Raw genomic sequence first — 20,489 nt, 5'->3', positions numbered from 1 at the left:
TTCGCGTTTATATATATACAAGATATAATAATCTATTATGTAGTACATAAATTTACTTATTTTTTAAGAAAGGAAATATAATACCTGATAATACATAATATATATATATATATATATATATATATATATATATATATGTACTATTTATTAACTGCAATATTATTAAGATTTGTACACTTTTATTTGTGTTATTGAAAAAATTTTTGAATTATATGTTTTTCTTTAATTCAATATCTATTTTATGAAATACATATGTATAATAATATGTTATAAGACTTTATTGCTAATCATCGTGTTTACATTCTTTCCATAGCATTATCTGACATTTATAAGTAACCTAATTTTGATAATATTAAATTCGGCTAGGTTTGAATTTGTTACATGGGATGTTAGGTTAACATGGTCAATTATATACATTAATCTTTATAATTCATTATTAATTTGTAATTGCATTAATAAATAATAGGAAGAGAGTAAATAATGAAATGATAATAAAATTATAAAATTAATTTTTTTCTATGATTTTATTTTGGTAACATGACACTAAACATTTATTGTATTCTGATGTAGTTTTTTTATTATTCCAATTTACTGTAAATTTTGTGTAGTTTAATGTATTATACTAGTTAATTTGAAAATGGAAAATGCAGAAGTTATAGAGCACTTTTATGGTGTATATTTGTTATATTGTATGAATCCAAAATATAAGGGAAGAACATATATAGGATATACAGTTGATCCTTGTCGTCGACTTAAGAAACATAATGCTGGAAAAGAACATGGAGGTGCATGGAAAACGAGTAATAAAGGGCCATGGTAATTATATAATTTTTAAGTAACTATAAAATATGCTATTCTTTGTTATGTTAATTGCATATAAGTTGTAAAAAAGATACTTTGTTTCCTTTTAGGAATATGGTATTAATTATTCATGGCTTTCCAAATAATACATCCGCCCTTAGGGTACGTTCATTTAATTTTATAAAAAAAAGAATTATGTAGCACTCTATCAGTAATTTTTGCATTTAAAGTTTAATTTGTTTTTACTTTCAGTTTGAGTGGGCTTGGCAACACCCTCATATTAGTCGCCGTTTGAAACATGTGCCTAAGAAAAAATCACAACAGAAAGTAATTGAATTTTGCTTTCTAGTTCTGTCAAATATGTTAAAAGTTGGACCTTGGTGCCGTTTACCTTTAACAATTCGTTGGCTAGATTATGAGTTCTTTGAAAAGTACTCTAGCTATGTTTCAGCTCCAATGCATATGCCTATATGTCATGGAAAAGTAATTTCCAAAAAGATTAAGAAGACAAATGATACAATAGAAACGTTGGATGAATCATCTATAATCTGTTCTATTTGTAATGCACCTTTAGATGGAAAACAAGCAGTTAGGTGTATAAAACCTAGCTGTTCATTAATAGCTCATTTAATTTGTTTGGCACAATTGTTTCGTAAAGACAACATGATTTTACCAATTGAAGGTACTTGCCCTATTTGTAATACCAATGTTTTATGGGGGGATTTAATTAGAAGAAAGATTGGTTGTTATGGAAATTTGCAAGAAGTTTCTAGTGATGAAGATTATTATACTTGAGGTAAATTATATAAACTTTTTGTATACAGTTGTATATAGTTTTAACAATGATAACAATGAATATATCAACAATTTAAGATCATCTAATTGCTCCAACTTTTTATTATTTTTAAAGTTCTATCTGTAAAAGAAAATTTTGAAAATAAAATGAATTATTATTATAACATTTTCTTATTTTGTATCATGTGCAAATAATTAAGTTAATAAGCTACTATTATAGGCTACTATTAATAACTTGATTTTTAAAATTTGTAATACAAAAATTCAATGAAGAAAATATTAGAAAAAATAACGCTTTTACATTTTATACAAAGATTTCATAAATGTATTACTAGTTGATATTATATATCTCTATTTCATGAAACAAAAATTTCATATCTCATATTCTAGCTGAAAAAGACATAAATGTATATTAAATATTGATTATTTCATTCATTTGATAGCTATATGTCTGTAAAAAACAACAAATCATGTATATTTATCAGTCTTTATTTTTAACTAATCGACAGATCAAAATATATTTATATATTATGTATATATATGTGTTTGTGTGTGTCGTGCTGTGTACTTTATGTAGAGACATAACATTATTTGATAAGGAGAGATACAAGAAAATTCCTCTGTTTCATTGATACTTAATTACAACCGCAATTAAATTGAAAGCTAAATCAAGACCAGCTTGATCCTTTTGTGCGAGAACTTTTTTTACGTCGAAATTGAAACATCGTGAGATTATGATCCCTCGAGATTTCAATTAATAACGTATATTTCTTGTGCGCACTTCGATCACATCAACAAGCGTCTAGGTTCCTAATTTTCAATTTTTCACCTTAATTCGCTGTCAAGTGCATCTAGAGTTTCTATTTCAATTCACTATACGAGGTTACGAAATATTTCAAACATGGAAATTTGGGGTGTATTGCAACATTATTCCATTTACTTTCTGGAAATTCAGAATTGTACTTGCGTATACTTGTACACTGTTAAATAACTACTCGAATGTATACTTTCTTTCTTTCATTCTCGAAAGGAACGCAATTGTGTCGATTTGTGAAGTTCAGGCACATTGACGTTCAAGAACACACAGCGAAGGAAGAAACTGGAAGATACGAAGGAAATACCAAGCGGAAGTAGAATGAGTATAAGAGGACAAAAGGAAGAAAGAGAGGTCGAGCTCAGTTTAGTTTTTAAAATCTCTACGAAAAATTAAAGATTAATTCATCTTTACACGTGAATCAACGTTGAGCTTTGCATAAATATATATTAAATTGCTTAAAATTAAATTTGAAAGCATCTGTGCTGTAATGTTTAAATATTATCTATATATCATATTTGTGCGTGTAAATCTACATTTAAATGATTTATATTTTTTATGATTATTTAACAACAAATAAGGACAACAGTATTTGATAAAATATATTACAAACAAAATTATTCTAGTAAAAATTTATTTTATATGAAATGCACTTTTTTGAGTAGCTGACACTTTTCACTACATATTAATATCAATACGAATAAGAAGATTCTCGTAATAATGTCAAGACTCAACGCTGTACAGAAAATGCGTGTCATATATTCAAATATACGAAGTTCGACGATGATAATCAAACAATACGCCGACCCTCTTAGTCTTCCAGTTTGTCCACTTTTGTTTGTGTATAATCGTACATGTAAAATTGTACGGAACACGACTCTTCCATCGATCATATTGCTACTCTATTATTAATATTCCATTTGTTTTTTTCTAATTTAACTTAGTAGCCTCATGAGGTAGCACAACTCTTTTGGTAAGACTTGGCATAGTGACGTAATTCCGGGAATTATTTTCTATACCGTGATTCTGAGGCAATTCGAGGCATTCTACATTTGGTGACGTCAGGCATTCGTGGATGAAACTACAAACTGTATTTACGTAGGCATCACGATAAGTAGCATAATGCTTGACGTGCGGAGAATTGGTGAAAAGTACCAGCTGCACTCGTACACCACGTTCTGCTCGTCGACTGGCGAATTTCTCGACGTCCTTGAAATACGAACAAGTATAATATATATATAAATTCATATAAAAGAATAAAATACAAATACATTTAATCTGCTGTGGATTCTTGCAATTAACTATTATGTCAAGAATATACATACCGCTGCCGGAATTAAAGTGTCAGCGTTCGAATAAAGAAACAATTGCGGCCAAGAATAGGATTCTTCTGCAAGACCGATCGGGTTCGTTTGCACTGGATAACCACGTCCAAGGGCGTGAGCGATCACCTAAATCAAGATTTAAATTGGTAATACTAATAAATTCGATACAAAAGGAATGTAATGTCTAGACTACGGACTTTTATTAATTAAATTTATATTTTTATGAACACAACAAAGAAATGGAACCTAGACAGGGATTTGTTTTATCCACTAAATATTATATTTAATTATTAAATTTCGCAAAATGTATAAAAATCCATAGTCCAGTAATATCTTTATTAATACCTCTAAAAACCAAAGTATAGAGAGGAAGATCGTAATGAGGAAGGACATTGGTATGTTCGTAAGTGGATGTCCGCCGATGATTGCGCTAATTGCTTTGAAAAGAGCGGTTAATCTTCTTTCTCCCGGTGCGCTATCAAATATCACTCCTTTGACCTAGAATTTCAATGTTAATGTATATTATGTGAAGCAATGATGTAGAGAATGTTGGAAAGGTGAAAGGTAACAGTATTTTTTACCTTAAGCGGTGAGTTAGCTTGTTGCATCGCAAGGCTTACATGTTGATATAGAAACGCACCGCCGTTACTGAAGACATGAAAGAATATCGGGTGTTGATCTAAACTCTTGTCTGTGATTACCTGGATCAACCGTTTGCCAATATGAGGCATTTTGTCTCTTCGCCAAAATAGACATTCTACTGGTGCCGTGTATCGTAGCGTGATGCAGCTTGAGAAAGGAGCATTATTTATCGATATGTATTAAATAATTTGTAAATCTCTACTATATAGAAGTATATAATATATTTTATAGATTATTAGAGTATCGTTCGACTTATACTATGTTTTATATCCGAAAACATTGAAATGTACAGATGGTACAATAAATTACTTACTATAAAAGCATTTCATAGAAAAATAGTATAAACATAAATGCATTGATTGCTAACGATAAATTCTAATAATACAACAACATTCACTAGGAATTCGAATAAATAGAAAAATTCATTTCGGAAGTCAAATTTTAAATTGTTATCGATTAAATAAACAAGTATCATCGGTATGATATTGCCGGCATTTTCTACTATGTCTTATCAATAGTTTCATGACACTTAATTCTACATTTTCTTCCAATATTTTGTCATAAAAAATACATGCGTGTACAACGTATATCCATCCTTCTACTTTAACACTTGCTCATTAAACTGTTACTCCACAAAATCTATCATCACGGACCATCGCGTAAAAACTATTATCTATATTCTCATTCTCAACTTCCAGTTATACGAAAGAATGAAAAAGCAAGAAGAAAGAAATTAATCGGAAAAGAAGGAACAGTTAAAAGGGGGGAGGGTTAGTTTTGCAAAACATCAGTACCTCTTCTCTTCGTAAATTGCGCTGTACTTGGCCAGATATTTGTCTTGACAGCCGGCCCATCCTAGTAGCACTATTACCGGTCGTTTGTCCTCCTTGTAAACGAATACGAACTCTTCACGTTGATCCTGACTACCGGTGGTTAACGTTGGATCCTTCGGGGACGGCGGAAACGACGGGAACATGATGTAATAGTCGAGGTCCTCTTGATTGCTCATCTTTCCTGCTTCTCGTTCTCCTCCTCGTGAGGATGCGAGAGAAAGAAGGAGAGAAAGAAACACAGAAGGTGAGGGGGGCTGCAAGCTAACGGGGTGAGGGAAAAGATTCGGAGGAGGGGAGGGAAGAGGGAGTTCGTAGCGGTAACGAAAGGGAGGACAAATCACCCCTCTACCGCGAGGGATCCTCGTTCCGAGTTGAGCTTGCGTCGCTGTCGTAGTCGAGAGAACCGAGTTGCCAGAGGATCGATATCAAAGGCTCGTATGGTTGTATACCAAAGTTAGATGTCACGAATGAGGACGTCGACGTTTAACATTGGCCTCTCTACGTAGAGAGAGTGTTTTTTATTTCTTCCTGGACGTTACCGTTGACGGGACTCTCCATTAGTCGAATCTTTACCGATCGATAGCGAATATCGATTTCGGTCGATGTGGACCATACATGATAGCTGATAATAGACTATCGAGTTTGGCGCTGAGGTTCACGATGCTGCGGTGTGGATGTAATGTCATGTTACACGTGCGCAAAAATTTTATGCGTTTTAGCTGACGCGGAATTTCACAGCTAATAGTGGTATCATATGGAATTATTAAGTTGGATCCTGATAGTTGTAGATATCGTTATGATAATGTAAATTGATTGGTGATGATAGCAATAATGTATTATAATATGATGTGGAACATCATGGTAATAATGTTAGTTAAATGTTTAAATAATCGTTGATTAAGAATGAGAAATATTTCTTGTTAACATTTCTTACGTTATACATTTTACAAAGAAAAATTTTGTAGTTACATGTGTACTGTAAATGTAGATTATGTAAAAAATAAAGTTACTATGAAACGCACAAAGCAGGATTCATGGCATTGATTTATTTTTACTCCTATGGCAGTGTTGCGCAAAATGACGTATTATCATGATAGGCGAAATACGGATAAGTTATAAAGTAAGCCTAACTAGTCTTGTTTATAACCTAATATTCTATTAGCATTTTTTGTACTATACATATATTAGTTTTAGATTTGGAGGGTTGCGAATTTTTTGAACTCTTGTGTCAATGTTATCGATACAATATAAAATAAAACTGGAATTCTATTAACGACAGTACCAAATATTATAACATACACTTAATCTCCAGGTCTTAACTTGAAATCTCAAATATATACTACAAGACTGCAATAACTGATTTCCAGATATTCTAGAATTCATGGATATTAAGACCACCAGGCCTCAATCATTTTAAAAATTCCCAGACTCCAAATCGCAGACGCCTAGATTCCAGATTACCAACCACAATCCCCCAGATATCAAATCCAGACCCTAGATCTTAAAACTATCAAAATCTAGATCTTTATGTTCTAATTAAAAGCTAGCTCAGAATTTCTAGATCTTAGCTTTTAGGCTTCATACTCATAGATTTAAACTTTAGTATCTCCAAATAACAGATTTTAGAATTTTCAAAATTCAGAGCCCTGATCTCAGAATTATCAAATTGCAGAATTCTCTTTGATAGTAGTAGATTTTAATTCTAACCGCTAGGGGTGTTATAATCTTAATTTTATTCTATGTTCAGTTGATAATATTGAAAGCCAACCCATCAACGAAGAAGATCCATTCAAAGATTGTTTATTATCATACATATGTATATTGATTATTTATTACAACATACTATATATTTTCGCTGGCGAGGTGTAGCTTATTAGTACTATTTATAATCCTATTTTATAAAACAACCATTTAGCAAAACCAGTATTATTCTGTAGTTCTCTACGGAAACAGTTACCACCTTTTATCTGCTTTGTCGGTACAGGTGAACATGCTTGAATAGTGGTGCCCTCTGTTCGGATTAGTTTATCCGGAATATTGTCAGCGAGCAGGCGCTGGACCGCTTTCTGAGGCTGCGTGCGAGATGAAGAGCGTAAGACAGAGAAGGACCGAGATTCAAACTCGAAATCTAACGAGGAACTCTCAGAGCCACGAGAGTGGCCGCGCGATACGGCACGGGTGTTTGAAAACAGCCGATAACAGTGTGCATCGCGCCATGTGTACCGAGAAAAGTGCGAATTTCCTGTGGCTCCTTTGTTCCATATCGCTCTTCTGTGGATTTGTTCTTCCATACGGTGAGTACACGGATCAAATTCGATAAAACTTTATCGTCCTCAGGAGTTGTCATTAAAAAATTAAGCCACCTTTTAGTAATACAAGCAGTAATTGTTCGGCGACAAATGTTTTTTTTCCCTTCTTATGGTGGCCACTAGTTACATTCACTTACGATTTATGACAACAATGTGAAATTTGTGTGATTAAAAGCATTTTGATTACAAGGAGAGCCATGAATATGGGGTTTGACATTTTTTATAGAAAGAAAATAGGAGCTGTATAAAAATTTGTTTAATAAAATCGTTTTATGTGAATAGTAAGTTAATAGCAGGTCAATATGTTATAGATATTAGTAGGTTAAGGCTGATTTTAGATTAATGTTGATTAATATGTAATACTAGATTAATGTTGATTGTTACTTAAAAATCTTTAATACGCTATTGTTCAAACATTACACTGACAGTGATATTTGTGTCTATTGCTTTGGAAGGTTTCTTTCAAGATACTTTATTACTTGGACTATTTTTTAAATATCGTAGTACTGTTGTTTTTACATATGTGATAGTATAAAATTTGAGTAGAAATAGAAAATAGACATTTTTGACTATAAAAGGAGTCTTCTTCATATAAAATACTTTCACTAATATTTATTTACTTTACCAATTCTTGTATTTGATTCGTATTTCTTCTATTTCTGTGATAGAGTCGCTTCGATAAAAATAAACAAATGCTAACAAAATTTTTTAAATTTCGAAATGATAAACGATATATATCAAAAAAATTTCATTAATACTAAACGTTATATTTTTCGTTTACTGAAATATACTGAAATAATGAAATAACGAAGAAATTACCAATTATAAAACAACATATTTTTCTTTAACACGATTATCTTTTTTAATTTGATTTTTTCATATTTTTGCGTGTAACTTTTTTAAACAAATTTTTCAGTTTTATCATACGAACGAAGGAAAAGACCAGATTCACGTATGCATACAAAATAGCAACCACAAAATGATAGCAAGTTTGTCAATTAACGTAACGAACAAGGTTGACGTTTAATTATGAAACAGTATCGTGTTCCGTGTTTCATTCATCTATTCCTCGACGTTGGAATGCGTGTATAATGTTAAACAAGGATCTCTTTTCGAGGGTAGAACGATATCGTCTTTGAAATCGTCATTGAATAGTCATCGAAAGTAACCCAAATAACGGATTGCTATTTCGAGGGAACCAATTTCCGCGCGGATTTTCCATTTGAGCTACTGCTCATGAAATTAATGACTTAAGATCGATCTATTTCAGATGGCTATAAAAGAACTGATTCATTGATATTCACGTTTTAACCACGCATTAAATTTGACAAATATGATTCAATAAATTTTGCAGATATTGATGCAAATTCATATTTTTATGAATGTTACTGATAAAATTATTTGATATCGTTATAATGAGTATTATATTTTACACATTTTTATATACTATTTATATCCCGGGCATCTTTGCGCCGTTATATTTCTCACATATATATAAAAATTCGCAGTTTAATTATGAGAATTTTGTGAAGATGCACAGTGTTCCAAGCACAGTGTTCCAAATAGGTAAATTAATTGAACAAAATACATATTTCGTTGCTTACGTAGAAAATATTAAACATTTATAAATAACTGTTATACTGAATATTCAATTTGTATAGCTCTACCTGTATGCCATCCATAATTTTATGTATAAAAATATGTCTTGGAAAAAGTTAACTTCTTTATCTTTTAATAATTCTATTAATATATTTAGTTTTGCATTGTCATGGCAGTGATGGGAAAGAAAATATTGTTTTTCCTCTTTTCATTCTTTACTATTGTTATAACAAAAATAAATCTTTAGGAACTGGGTTTTGGACGAGTGACGAGGCGGCATATTCTGACTAAATAGAGCGCGTTTCAAAAAGAATATTCGACGACGAAGAACGGTCGGAGAGTTTATATCGCTTCAACCATTTATTTTTCATTTCTTTGCTTGTGAAAGGTGTTTACGTTTCTATGAAAAATCGAATTTGAGTAAACGAATTCTGACATTCAGTGGCGTACGTGAAAAGTTCATGACGTTTATTATTGTTAGAACATTCTTTCGATGTGTACACTCCGATGTGTGTTACAGATATAAAGATCACGATATACTGAAATATTTAGTACTTGATCATCTAATGCAGCGAGACATAAATCGTCTTTAATTTAGTCCTTGATCATTATGACTTTATAGATTAAGATATGTATATATCTTATAAAACATATGTAGTACATTCATTTGCATCGTAAGGTGCCTTTTATTATAATAATTTTATCATTTTCATTGATATATTAGTCCATTAAAATGTTTATTTTTTCCTAATAAATACAATTTTGTCTTAATGCAACTTTTGATATCATATATTCTGATATACATATACGTATAACAAAATCTACTTATGAAATCAACAGTCGGAAATATATTTAAACTTATGACTAAATCTACTTAGGAAATGCATAATCTATTTCGACAAAAAAGAACAAAATACTCGGCCGACAGTTTAACTCGTTACCTTCTATTGAGAGATTAAGGCATTATCACATATACACAGCGATTGTTAAAAATTATACAAAAATTGCCTTCTGACGGATGAGAAGATTTCGTAGAATCTGGTTAAGGCTACATTGAAAGTCATCGATCGCGTGCGCGTTGCGGAATAGTCGAATCTGAGTGGGACTGTTCAATCGTAGGCATAATCCTCCGATGAAATGTCGCAAATTGTACGGTAATCATCTTGTCAAGCTGTTGAGTTGTTCGCACGCGCGGTTGTCTAATATGAATTCCTCGGAGGTTCGGATGACCTTTTCAAAACTCGTGCACCGGCCTGTCAGACGCAACAACGACTCCCTTTGGTATATTACGTGCCGTAATACGTGGCAGCTCCAAACGACGAATGAAATTCCAGGCAAAGTGTACTCCGGAGAATATTTTATCGTCCTCTGAACGCCGTGAAATACGAAGAACAGCTATTTTATGCAGTTTCGGCATGCATCGCTGCCTCGCGCCGCTCTTACACCCCGTTGGAAAATATCGTCGATAGTCGGCGCCTTGTATCGGAACAAGAATTCTACCAAGGATCTAACTGAACCGGCTCGATATCTCTTCCAGCTACGAAAAATCCTTACTACCGCCGTTCGCTTACGACGCGATTGGATAATCGTGTTTTAAGACTCGTTACGCCCAATTCTTTTCGCGAAAATCGGAAGCTATGAGTTTCACGCGACTACCTTAGCTTCCTGTTATCCTATATTCTGATATTAGGTTGACTTCGATGGAAAAGTGTTTGCGAATTTGACAAGAGTGGAGGTTTCGCGTTGAATAATTTCGTTCCGACTGTTACGTTTGATTGCTTAAGATATAATACTTTTATTTTGTTGAATTTGGTTTACTTTGTTCCTGTGCCGTTCGTCGTCAGTACAATCCCTAATATATCTTTATATTCTTTTTTTGTAATGTCATATTATTAAATCCTTATTATTCAAACTTGATATTCACTCATTGTCCAAAGGGTTTCGTTCGCACTTGTGTGACAGGTTGTTACTTACTAAAATATGTGTTTTTCTGTTACTGTTGTAGTATTTTTCTGACTATTGCTGCTTTTTCTATGTCTTATTATTTTTATATTATTACATCTGTTTCTACGTTTTACTTGTCGTGTGTTTTTGTCACGGAATATTGTCATACAAACAGTTATAGGCTGATATCCCTTTAAAGTTTCGAAATATTTTCTATTCGGACATGTGCGACAATCGGCACAATTTTCAGTAGTTCATCAAACATTTCGCGATCCAATGATGGCAATTGTTGACTCGCTTTCGTCTTTGTAATTAGCCTGTCGATAATTAACTCCCTTAATTTTCTATTTTTCGCACGGCATTGTTTGCCATAATGTTTGTCGTCATCGGTCATCATTATCGATGCACAGGATAATACAAATTTCTCAGTAGGTCACTGATCTACTGAACTATCTGAAATGTTTCTGTTAATAGCAAATCATAGAAACGGACATTCGAGAATATTCGAAACTTGCAACTACGCAAGTGTATGTGTATTTTGTTTCACGTACAGTGCATTCTTCTGGAAACTGCCTTTAATTATTTCGATTAGGCCGAATAAAAGGTCGCAGCACGGTCAGTTGTTTATTTATGTAATTCGCACAGGACGTATTTGTTACGAATTTTAATGATTTAAAAAATCACGTACGAATGTTTTCCTGTCTGATTGATCCTGCTCAAAATACCTCAGTTGTTGATTTATATTTTAATTAAATTTTATTCCACTTCGATTTTTGTGACTTTTATTCGATTATAATTTGAATAGTGCTTGGACAATGACAATTGTTATCATGAAAAGTTAATTGGAAGTTTAGATAAAATGTTGGGCGAGAGAATTAATCATATTGTCCATTTCGTTATTATTTTTGAAGAAAATCGTGAAATAAATAATTGATGGGCTCATAATAAAAACAATCCACGTCAAATTAGCCAGTATTAGCTAACTTAATATTAGCTTTGCTAACTAAACTAGACAATTAAATTATTTATCACGGATACGAGCTCTTCAATTTTTCAACTTCTTCGATAATTCTGATTTTAACATTTTTTCATCACACAAGCTATTACGAAGGTACTTCCATATTATGATTTTCGACGTTTCAGCTTTTTTTTATTCTAGTGGATTTTAATGTAATCTGAGATAATACTGAATATTAATTAAAAGGACTTCTCCCTCGTATCTAAATTGTGATTGATGTATCGCATAGCTGCAGAAACACTAAATATCAAATCAGAATTGCTTGAGGGACAGCTTTTCAAATCAACAGTGCGTGTTTTGCATAATTGCACGCTCTTCTGCACCAGTCCTATCTGATACGAATGCGAAATTCAAGAAGCTATCCGCGTTTACTCGCCTGTTTTTATAATCCTTTAAGAATTTTTTCATCCAAAAGAAGATAAATTTTGCATTACAATGGATGCATAAAAAATAAACCAAGAACTAGTAATAAAAACGCCACATCACTAATAATCGCAATTTGTCGATATACGAACTTTAAAATTCAAAAGTCTTCGAACTTCACAAAATACTGCATATTTTTTACAGAATCTTTTTTATTAGGTTTTAACATCGTGTTAACTGCGATTATATGATATGTTGTCATTAGCGACGATAATGAAGACAGAGAAGACGTTAAATTTTGTTATAGGACATCGTGTCTTTCAGAAAGCGGCAAACTTTCGAACTTTTACTGTCACTAAGATCTTCATTTAGAGTTTCTTTAACTGAAACTTTAACCAATTTAAATTCTGGAATTTAGAACAAGCTTTTGTATATTTATGACGGTATAATTTGTCAGTTGTAAATATTATCCACACCCATAACGGGTCCGATTTAGGAACTAAATAGATATGTATGTGTAAATTTAGCGTCGCCAATTCTAAGTCTCACAGAACATTATCAACTAAGACGTTACACGATATCCAAAAAGGAATAATTCTAAATCTTGTAAACTGTAAAAATTATTCTAAACAATGCTTACAGAGGATTAAGAATTCTAATAATAAAAATGTTCAGTTTTGTAATTTATATATCATTTACAATATTCGATCTTTAAAAGGTAAAAAATATGCAAATTTTGCAGAATGTTATCGATAGAAGAATTACCTTAAATGTTAGAAATCGTAGAAATACAGATACAGAAATATGTACGTAGAAATGTATATGGAAATACAATGTCGGAAATTTGAGAAATCATTATAGACAAATAAGTCCACGTTGCAGATAATTTTGTTCTCATACATCGCATTCGAGTATTTACTTGGTTACCGAGCTCCAAGAGACGAGAACGTCTCATTACTGTCGTTTGACATCTTTCGAACTTGTATATTCGTTATCCATCGCCTCATTAATGTTTCGCGAGTTCCAAGAAAAGTTATTCTTAAGTGAAGTAGGGGAGTCAAGATTAGATCGAACAGTTAAGCGACCTATCTGGGATTGTCGGGCCGAAGTGGGTATAACTGATCGCAAATAAGACGATAATAGGGGTCGAATGGAGAAGCGAGTGGCTCTGCCACAGATCTTAGTATTTTCTTCGATAATGGAAATTGAAATCTCAACCACTTCATTCAGATTCAAACGAAAGATTCTGCGGTTTCTTTTTGTCTAGAAAAATTGATTTCGAAATGTTACATATTTCATCTCCTCTTTTCTGTGAAAATATCAATGTCAGAAGTTCTTCTTCAACTTTATATAATATTTCCAATGTTCCATGAAAAGTGGACTAATTCTCCGATATCTTGGATAAAAGCTGGGTTCTGATAAATTTTTTCACGGGAACTTGTCTTTTATTTTTAATCTACGAACGAAGAATTTTATAATGATTAATTTAGAACGTAATGGATGAACTATAGCCAGATTATTGAATTTTTTGACTGATTTTTATTTGCTAACGGCTTTATTATAGATATTTTGATCCGATGATATTAATTGAAATTTTTATGGTGTATCGAATATTTCAATAAAAGCAAATTAAACAAATTGGAGTTTTATTTTAAAGGACTGTAAAATAACTTATGTTTCCTTTTTTTGTTATGTGTTTTTTATTATTATTTTTTTTATTATATTTTTATTATTCTATGTATTCTTTACCGGATTATGAAGTATTTAAAATAAAATATATCGAACCTTTTATTCGATTCTAAATACTAATTTTATAATTCATTGTATGTAGCAGCTAAGTAATCATGAAACTCGTATGATAAATTGTTCTCGCTTTTTACGTTTATTATTTCCAACAAATTTATCATATTCTCTTCATATTTAAAAACTTCTCATTTTATTCCATACTACATGCAAAATTAAAAAGGTATTTAATTCCTTCTCGCGAACTCATGAAGCGACGATTACATTCAGCAATTCCAATCCTGATAAAATACACATTTCAGACAGAAATATAACTTGTATAGCACACAACTGAATTAATTCATTTACCACCAGTTAAAGAAATACAAAAATAACAAAATATTTGGGAACGTTAGAAAAGTTGTCACGGGGAAAAAATCAAAAACATTTAATCCTTACAGGAAAAAGATATGGCGCATATTTCTAATTTTCTTTTATAGCAAAGCAATTTTAATATTCATTTTGTATCTTATCCATTGCAATTTTCAAAATTTAATACGTTATTAAGTAATTCTATATTATCGAAATTGTCCATACGATTGATTTCAAGATTAAATACCTATTTTCTCCATTCTTATGATTATTTAGAATTCGAATATTGAGAGACTTCACTGTTAACGATATGTGTCTTTAATTTGTCAAAAAAATTCATAGAGCTAACGTTTTTACTATAATATATAATATTATTATATATATAAAGAATATATATAGGTTTTATATATAAGGAATATATATAGATTTCTGTGACTGACTGTAACTCTCTAAAAGGGTTAAAGCGGTGAAGATAAACGGAACATCCTGTTATACACGTCTCGAGTCGATTTAACGCGTTGAATCTATCGACAATGACAAGAAAGAACTATCCATTCGTTCCCGTCTTGCGAGTATATCAATCTTCTTCGCTGTATCGCTCCTTTTATTAATGGCGTTGCTAGTGTGGCAACGAATAAGACGGAGGAGCGAAGAGGATGGAATAGAGAGTCATTTGAACAATCGAAAACGGCAATACCTATCGCCAGCTTTACTTCCCGATTCAGTGTTTGTCGGAATAAACATCGGAGATTGGAACTTGGATCACGTGGATTTCTGTTACACACGAATCGTAGTTAAAGCCAGAAATACATGGATACGCTACAGAAAACAGCGTGAATGAAAAACTCGATGGAAAGCGTAAGTGCGGGAAAATCATGTTTTTGTTCTGCGTCTTCTGGTATAATCCTTTTTTCGTCATTCATTTGTCTCATTACTTTCTTTGCCTGGCTTAGATTTGAAAAATTGTCCTTCACTTTATCTGTTTCATTTGAAAAATTTTTTCCTGTAATTTATTTAGTTCATCCTTAAAAATCGTTGTTTGATTATATATATATTAATTATATTCAATGTAATAACGAAATTCGAGTTTTAAGTAATAAATAAATTATGAATATTCATGATATATATATACGTAATAATGTAATATATATACATAATAATATATATACACATATTGTATATGTTACAATGTTATCAAAATTGTCTTACCAAACAGATTTTCGATGAATTTATGTCTTCTGTTATTGCATTACTCGGGCTTGAAATATGCTTCCTCAGAGAAAGATTCTTCGTTTTTAACGTTATGTTTCGTTTGTCGTGTATTTCTTTTTTAATTTTCCTATTCCTTTATTCTTCGGAACTTCTCTTCGTGAAAATATTTTGTTAAGTTTCTTTAAGATTGTAACGCTCCCAATTCTTTAGAAGATGACATAGAACATTTATTTTAATATGAAATGGATCTTTACACATTAGTAGTTGGTGTAAATTATTACAGTGTATTCGCCGCAAATTAATTGTATTACATCTGAGCGACAAAACGCACGGAGTTTACGTGTAACTGGTAATTAAGGATGAAGGTAATTCGACGAGAAGTTAGTACGTCGCCTTATCTTACTGAACCTGTAGCAAACGTGATTTGGGATGTTGTTGAAATATTCCTTTAAATTGCTGCTAATAAATTTATTATGTATTATGAAATTTGTAATCATTAGGTGTAATCAATTTCGAAATACTATTCTTTTAAATTCTATATTCTATTCTTTCCCGAAATAATTATTTTTGTTCTAAAGGAACATTATTATCTGTTTGTAATAGATAACTAGAATACCTATTTGTAATAGAGTACCTATTACAAAAAAATTGATCAATGCAATGTAATGATATAATGATAAAATAAGATATTGACGATCACTCGAAATACGAGATAAAACTTGAGAAATGTATAGATGCGTAATTTTTAAATTAAATATAAATATAGAAAGATAAGTTTTATTCTTTTTATACGTTTAATGATTAAGTGATAATAGGTCGACGGTCAGTTTTAATAAATCAAAGTTACCCACGTACTTTACATCGTATTTCAAGGTAAATAACATTTCACGGAACGAGAATAGAAGATCTGAATTGATGATGAAGGTACCTTTTCTCGACGAGGTCGATCTTTCATTGTGGTCTCTCCACTGCCTTTCCAATGTGAGTGAGCTGCTAGCAGCCGAAATCTCGCGAAATTAGCAATGTAAATTCGATATTCCTGATCTACAGGACGAATTCATCTTTGAACGTATTGTTCACGTACTCTTTCGATCAGCTCTTTAAAGGTCACCTGGTTCTACGTGGAATCAAAGTTGCGTTTCAAGTGGAAAATAATAGGAAACGATTGTTCGATTCGAAGTTTAAATTTCTCCGTAGCTTCATAATCTGAATAAAATACTATTATGAGTCTAAATTTCTTTCAAAAAAAGAGATTTAATTTCCTCTAATTCATCGGTTAATTTTGTTGATTTATGCAATAAACTTTCAGTAAGCCTCTTAATTTATTCTTAATTAATGTGTTAATGAATATCGATTGTATTACAGCCAGTCTGTGCGTTAATGATGCGTGCTGATGTGTTTTTGCATCAGCCATGTAATCAATAAACGCAAACCATAGCTCGATGCTAAACAATGGGTACGTTTTCCGTTGCATTTTGCCGAGATAAATTAAATAATGATTGAATAATGATGTTATATTTTATACATATAATATTATTCAAAAATACATGCATAGGTACATGTGATGAATACAAATGCACTATTATTGTATTACATGTTATATAATTATTATAGTATCGTAATAAAAAAAGACAACATTTTAAATCAAAATAATGTAAATTTTTGTAAACCAAATTTAAATTGTATTAGATTTATAGTCTGGTGATTCTATGTATATATCGTTATGGTAGAAAACGTTGCTTCTAATTACTAGCTCATTATTTAATAATTATTACCAATTCACCATTAATTTATACATATTGGTAAAATCCATATATCGTTACCAGAAATGGACCAAAACATCCGCATATTGTATGCATATGTATGTATGTATATACTGTAATTGACGTAAACGTATCTTGATTGGAAGACATATAGATAACAAAAAATATTATTAAAAATATTAAAGTACACAACGTTATTTTCTAAACCTATTAACAAATCTTAAGAGTCGTAATTAAATAATAATTCACTATAACTCAATGCATGATAACATTTTGATTAAGTTTGTTTCGGGTTGTCAACCGGAAAAAGTAGTTCAAAGAAGTTACGTTTCACCGTGTGTATCTGATGAAAAAGCTTGCTTTTAGCTCTATATCCGAGCCGTCGCCGAGCTTCGGTTTGCCGCTTTAAACTACGAATGATTTGACGGGAACTCTGTTAATTTTTACGGCACTCTGTAAACTGAATGACCACAAGGAAATACTAACTCCCTCATTTGTCTCAACATTTTCCTATGCTGAACGTAATTAGTTCTGCCATTATCGTGTTGGTTGACTTGTAAATTAACATTAACCAAAACTTCGCGTTACAATGCTTTAATCTAACGTCAACACTGTGTCTAAAGCATACAGATCACTTTTACTAACGACCCCGTTATTCCTTTGTTTTCCACGTTTTGTAGCGTATGCTGATTGCATATTAAACTTCAGGATGATACAATTATAGCATGTTTATTATCTGGGATATAATATCAGTATAATATGGTATTATTAGTGATATTCTATTGTTTAACCCTGCAGGAGTCTTGATCCTAAAGTTTTATTAAATAATATTTCTTAGGAATACAGTGACTTCAAATTGTAATACAGTGCCCAAATTACTTTTTTTTTATACATACTGTACAAATAAATGAAGGAAAGTTGAATTTTATTGAAACAGATACAGTGTGTAATTATTGTAGTATCGGAAAATTAAGATATAAATTTTTCCCGATTACTTACAATTTATTAATAGCAAATTAAATATACAAATATTAATAGGACAGAAAACGACGTTTGTTTAATTGAAACTAAATGCGATACTCGTCACAACGAATCTGATATTCTCTCTCACTCTCTCTCTCTCTCTCACCAGCAACTCTAACAACTCTACACACTGACAACTCGATCAACTCTCACGACTCTACTCTTCGACGACTCGATTAGCTCTGCTCTTCACAACCTCTCTCTCTGACCTCTCGGTCACCTCTCCTTGAAAACCGAAACCGTCCTTTTATACTAACGCTGTTTATCTTTTTTCTCATACCTCTGCAAGAACTAGGTGACTTTAGTCACATAGGCGCTCTTAAATATAAACGAACCACAGAAGGACGACAAACACGGTTTTTTCTATTTTCGACCGATCTAAAATTAAACTCCTTTATGATATTACATTATTAAATAGAAAAACATACTACGCACGCCTATATGTTACTAATTGTCTTCAGTAAATCTAGAAAGTATGTACTTCTATGTTCTGTGCTTTCTCTGTTGTTCAAATATGGTTGAATGTTGATCACAGCTGTGGAGCTTATCAAATTTTCTGTTATTTGTAACATTATAAGTTTGTATATCGCTTAAAGCGTGTGATATTGTTGGTATCGAAGGAGTTCCTCAAATTCCCTAAAGACTTTAGAATTCTGTATACTTTCGAAACTCTATAAGACGTTGCGATACTTTCGATACTCTAAGAATTTCGTAACCTCTGATGCTGTTATTTTTCAAGTTGTAGATATTTTGTTCGTACTTTTTCGATCTTTCATTCGGGGTTCTAATGCTCAAATTTTACGTGTGCTGCACTGTGAGCTCTGTCAAAAATATTAATACAATGAAAGAAAGTTATTACTTCTTTTAAGATTACTTCAAAAAATCATTAAATAATGTATCATGAATTAACAATTTTCTCTTTTCTAACAATCTTTTAAATCCTCTACAAATTCCCATTACTTTAAACAAAACAGTATATTCAATAAAATCCGATTTCTCCTTTAAAATCAGGTAACTCTGGTGCTCGGTAATCAATTTATTTTCCCAATGTTATCCAACTGGACGATCTAATTGCTCCCATCGATGCGTCACAGTCTACCATGTTTCCATTCTTCCGCAAAGATTCGGTGCATCAATTTCCCTCATCCACGGGTCGTATATACGCATTAATCTTCTCGAGAGAGGCAACTTGATTAATTGATTGTCCTATCGTTTCCGCATCTCATTAGACGGCCACTCACGAAGACGTGAATCCGATATCGGTGCCGCGGCCAATGGACCATTGGTCATTTTTGCTTTTTATCGATCGTTGGCTCTTGCGAGTATTCCGGTTACATCGACAAAAGCTCCGCCGGCTATTCGATTACTACGGTTCCTTAGCGAATGAAGAATTCCTTTTTCTTTCTTTCTTTCCTTCTTCTTCTCGGCCATGGCTTGAAATGAAATTTTCTTCTTTCTCCCCTCCACTGGTTGTCTCGTCGACGATGCAATCCCCGGTGAAAATCGTAGCTCTCCGCCGTCACGACGTCGGAGTAAGACCTGATAAGGGGTATGAAGGGGGCTTTAGGAGTAGCGTGTCAGTGGGAAAGCCCGTTGATGAAAAAATTCCATTACGTTGTCTGGCCTCGGCGTTGTTACAAGGAAAAGATAAATTTCTGCGTTGGGCCACGATGCATGTGGCCGGCCACCATAAAAACAATTTATGGAACAACAGGGGACCGTCCCTTTCGTTTGAAAGTTGTATCACGGATACAGGTATTCACATTAACCCTTGGAGTACCGATACGGGTTGGGTTTAGGGTGGCCCATATTAGTAGATCAATGCAATAATACAGTGACTTGCGAAACCGTCACGTTCATATTATATGCGTTATGTAAAACATATCGAAATTTTGTTAGTATTGTTAGTTGGTTAGATTTGAAATCAATCTGAAAATGTATATGGAAGTTGTAA

General features: G+C 32.2%; 3 protein-coding genes across 5 annotated transcripts in view; 2 read left to right on the top strand and 1 right to left on the bottom strand.

Moving 5' to 3' along the window:
• Positions 1 to 156: 156 nt before the first annotated feature.
• slx1 (structure-specific endonuclease subunit SLX1) lies at positions 157 to 1,751 on the top strand. The gene is made up of 3 exons (XM_069130079.1): positions 157 to 816; positions 912 to 963; positions 1,054 to 1,751. Exons 1-3 carry the CDS (start codon positions 638 to 640, stop codon positions 1,594 to 1,596), a joined length of 774 nt encoding a protein of 257 aa, XP_068986180.1. The 5' UTR covers positions 157 to 637; the 3' UTR covers positions 1,597 to 1,751.
• A 318-nt stretch (positions 1,752 to 2,069) lies between these two features.
• On the bottom strand, positions 2,070 to 5,891 carry LOC138188348 (transmembrane protein 53). The gene is made up of 5 exons (XM_069130069.1): positions 5,172 to 5,891; positions 4,317 to 4,524; positions 4,081 to 4,233; positions 3,736 to 3,861; positions 2,070 to 3,619 (listed from the first exon to the last, which is right to left on the bottom strand). Exons 1-5 carry the CDS (start codon positions 5,384 to 5,386, stop codon positions 3,341 to 3,343), a joined length of 981 nt encoding a protein of 326 aa, XP_068986170.1. The 5' UTR covers positions 5,387 to 5,891; the 3' UTR covers positions 2,070 to 3,340.
• A 1,387-nt stretch (positions 5,892 to 7,278) lies between these two features.
• LOC138187238 (uncharacterized) overlaps positions 7,279 to 20,489 on the top strand; it is a 78,515-nt gene continuing 65,304 nt past the window's right edge. For all 3 annotated transcript variants that reach the window (XM_069127821.1, XM_069127830.1, XM_069127815.1), the window contains exon 1: positions 7,279 to 7,504. In XM_069127821.1, the coding sequence (XP_068983922.1) occupies positions 7,294 to 7,504 (211 nt within the window). In that variant the 5' untranslated portion in view covers positions 7,279 to 7,293. The remainder of the gene's footprint in view (positions 7,505 to 20,489) is intronic.

Source organism: Bombus flavifrons, chromosome 2, assembly GCF_040668555.2.
Source record: "Bombus flavifrons isolate JBK064 chromosome 2, iyBomFlav1_principal, whole genome shotgun sequence".
In the NCBI taxonomy this organism is placed as follows: domain Eukaryota; kingdom Metazoa; phylum Arthropoda; class Insecta; order Hymenoptera; family Apidae; genus Bombus; species Bombus flavifrons.
This window is presented reverse-complemented; position numbering and strand designations above follow the sequence as displayed.

Coding starts and splice junctions, on each gene's coding strand:
- slx1 (XM_069130079.1), top strand. CDS start 638: ATGGAAAATGCAGAAGTTATAGAGCACTTTTATGGTGTATATTTGTTA. Junction 817..911: donor ACGAGTAATAAAGGGCCATG/GTAATTATATAA, acceptor GTTTCCTTTTAG/GAATATGGTATTAATTATTC. Junction 964..1,053: donor ATAATACATCCGCCCTTAGG/GTACGTTCATTT, acceptor TTTTACTTTCAG/TTTGAGTGGGCTTGGCAACA.
- LOC138188348 (XM_069130069.1), bottom strand. CDS start 5,386: ATGAGCAATCAAGAGGACCTCGACTATTACATCATGTTCCCGTCGTTT. Junction 4,525..5,171: donor GCAATTTACGAAGAGAAGAG/GTACTGATGTTT, acceptor TCCTTTCTCAAG/CTGCATCACGCTACGATACA. Junction 4,234..4,316: donor AAGCTAACTCACCGCTTAAG/GTAAAAAATACT, acceptor TTGAAATTCTAG/GTCAAAGGAGTGATATTTGA.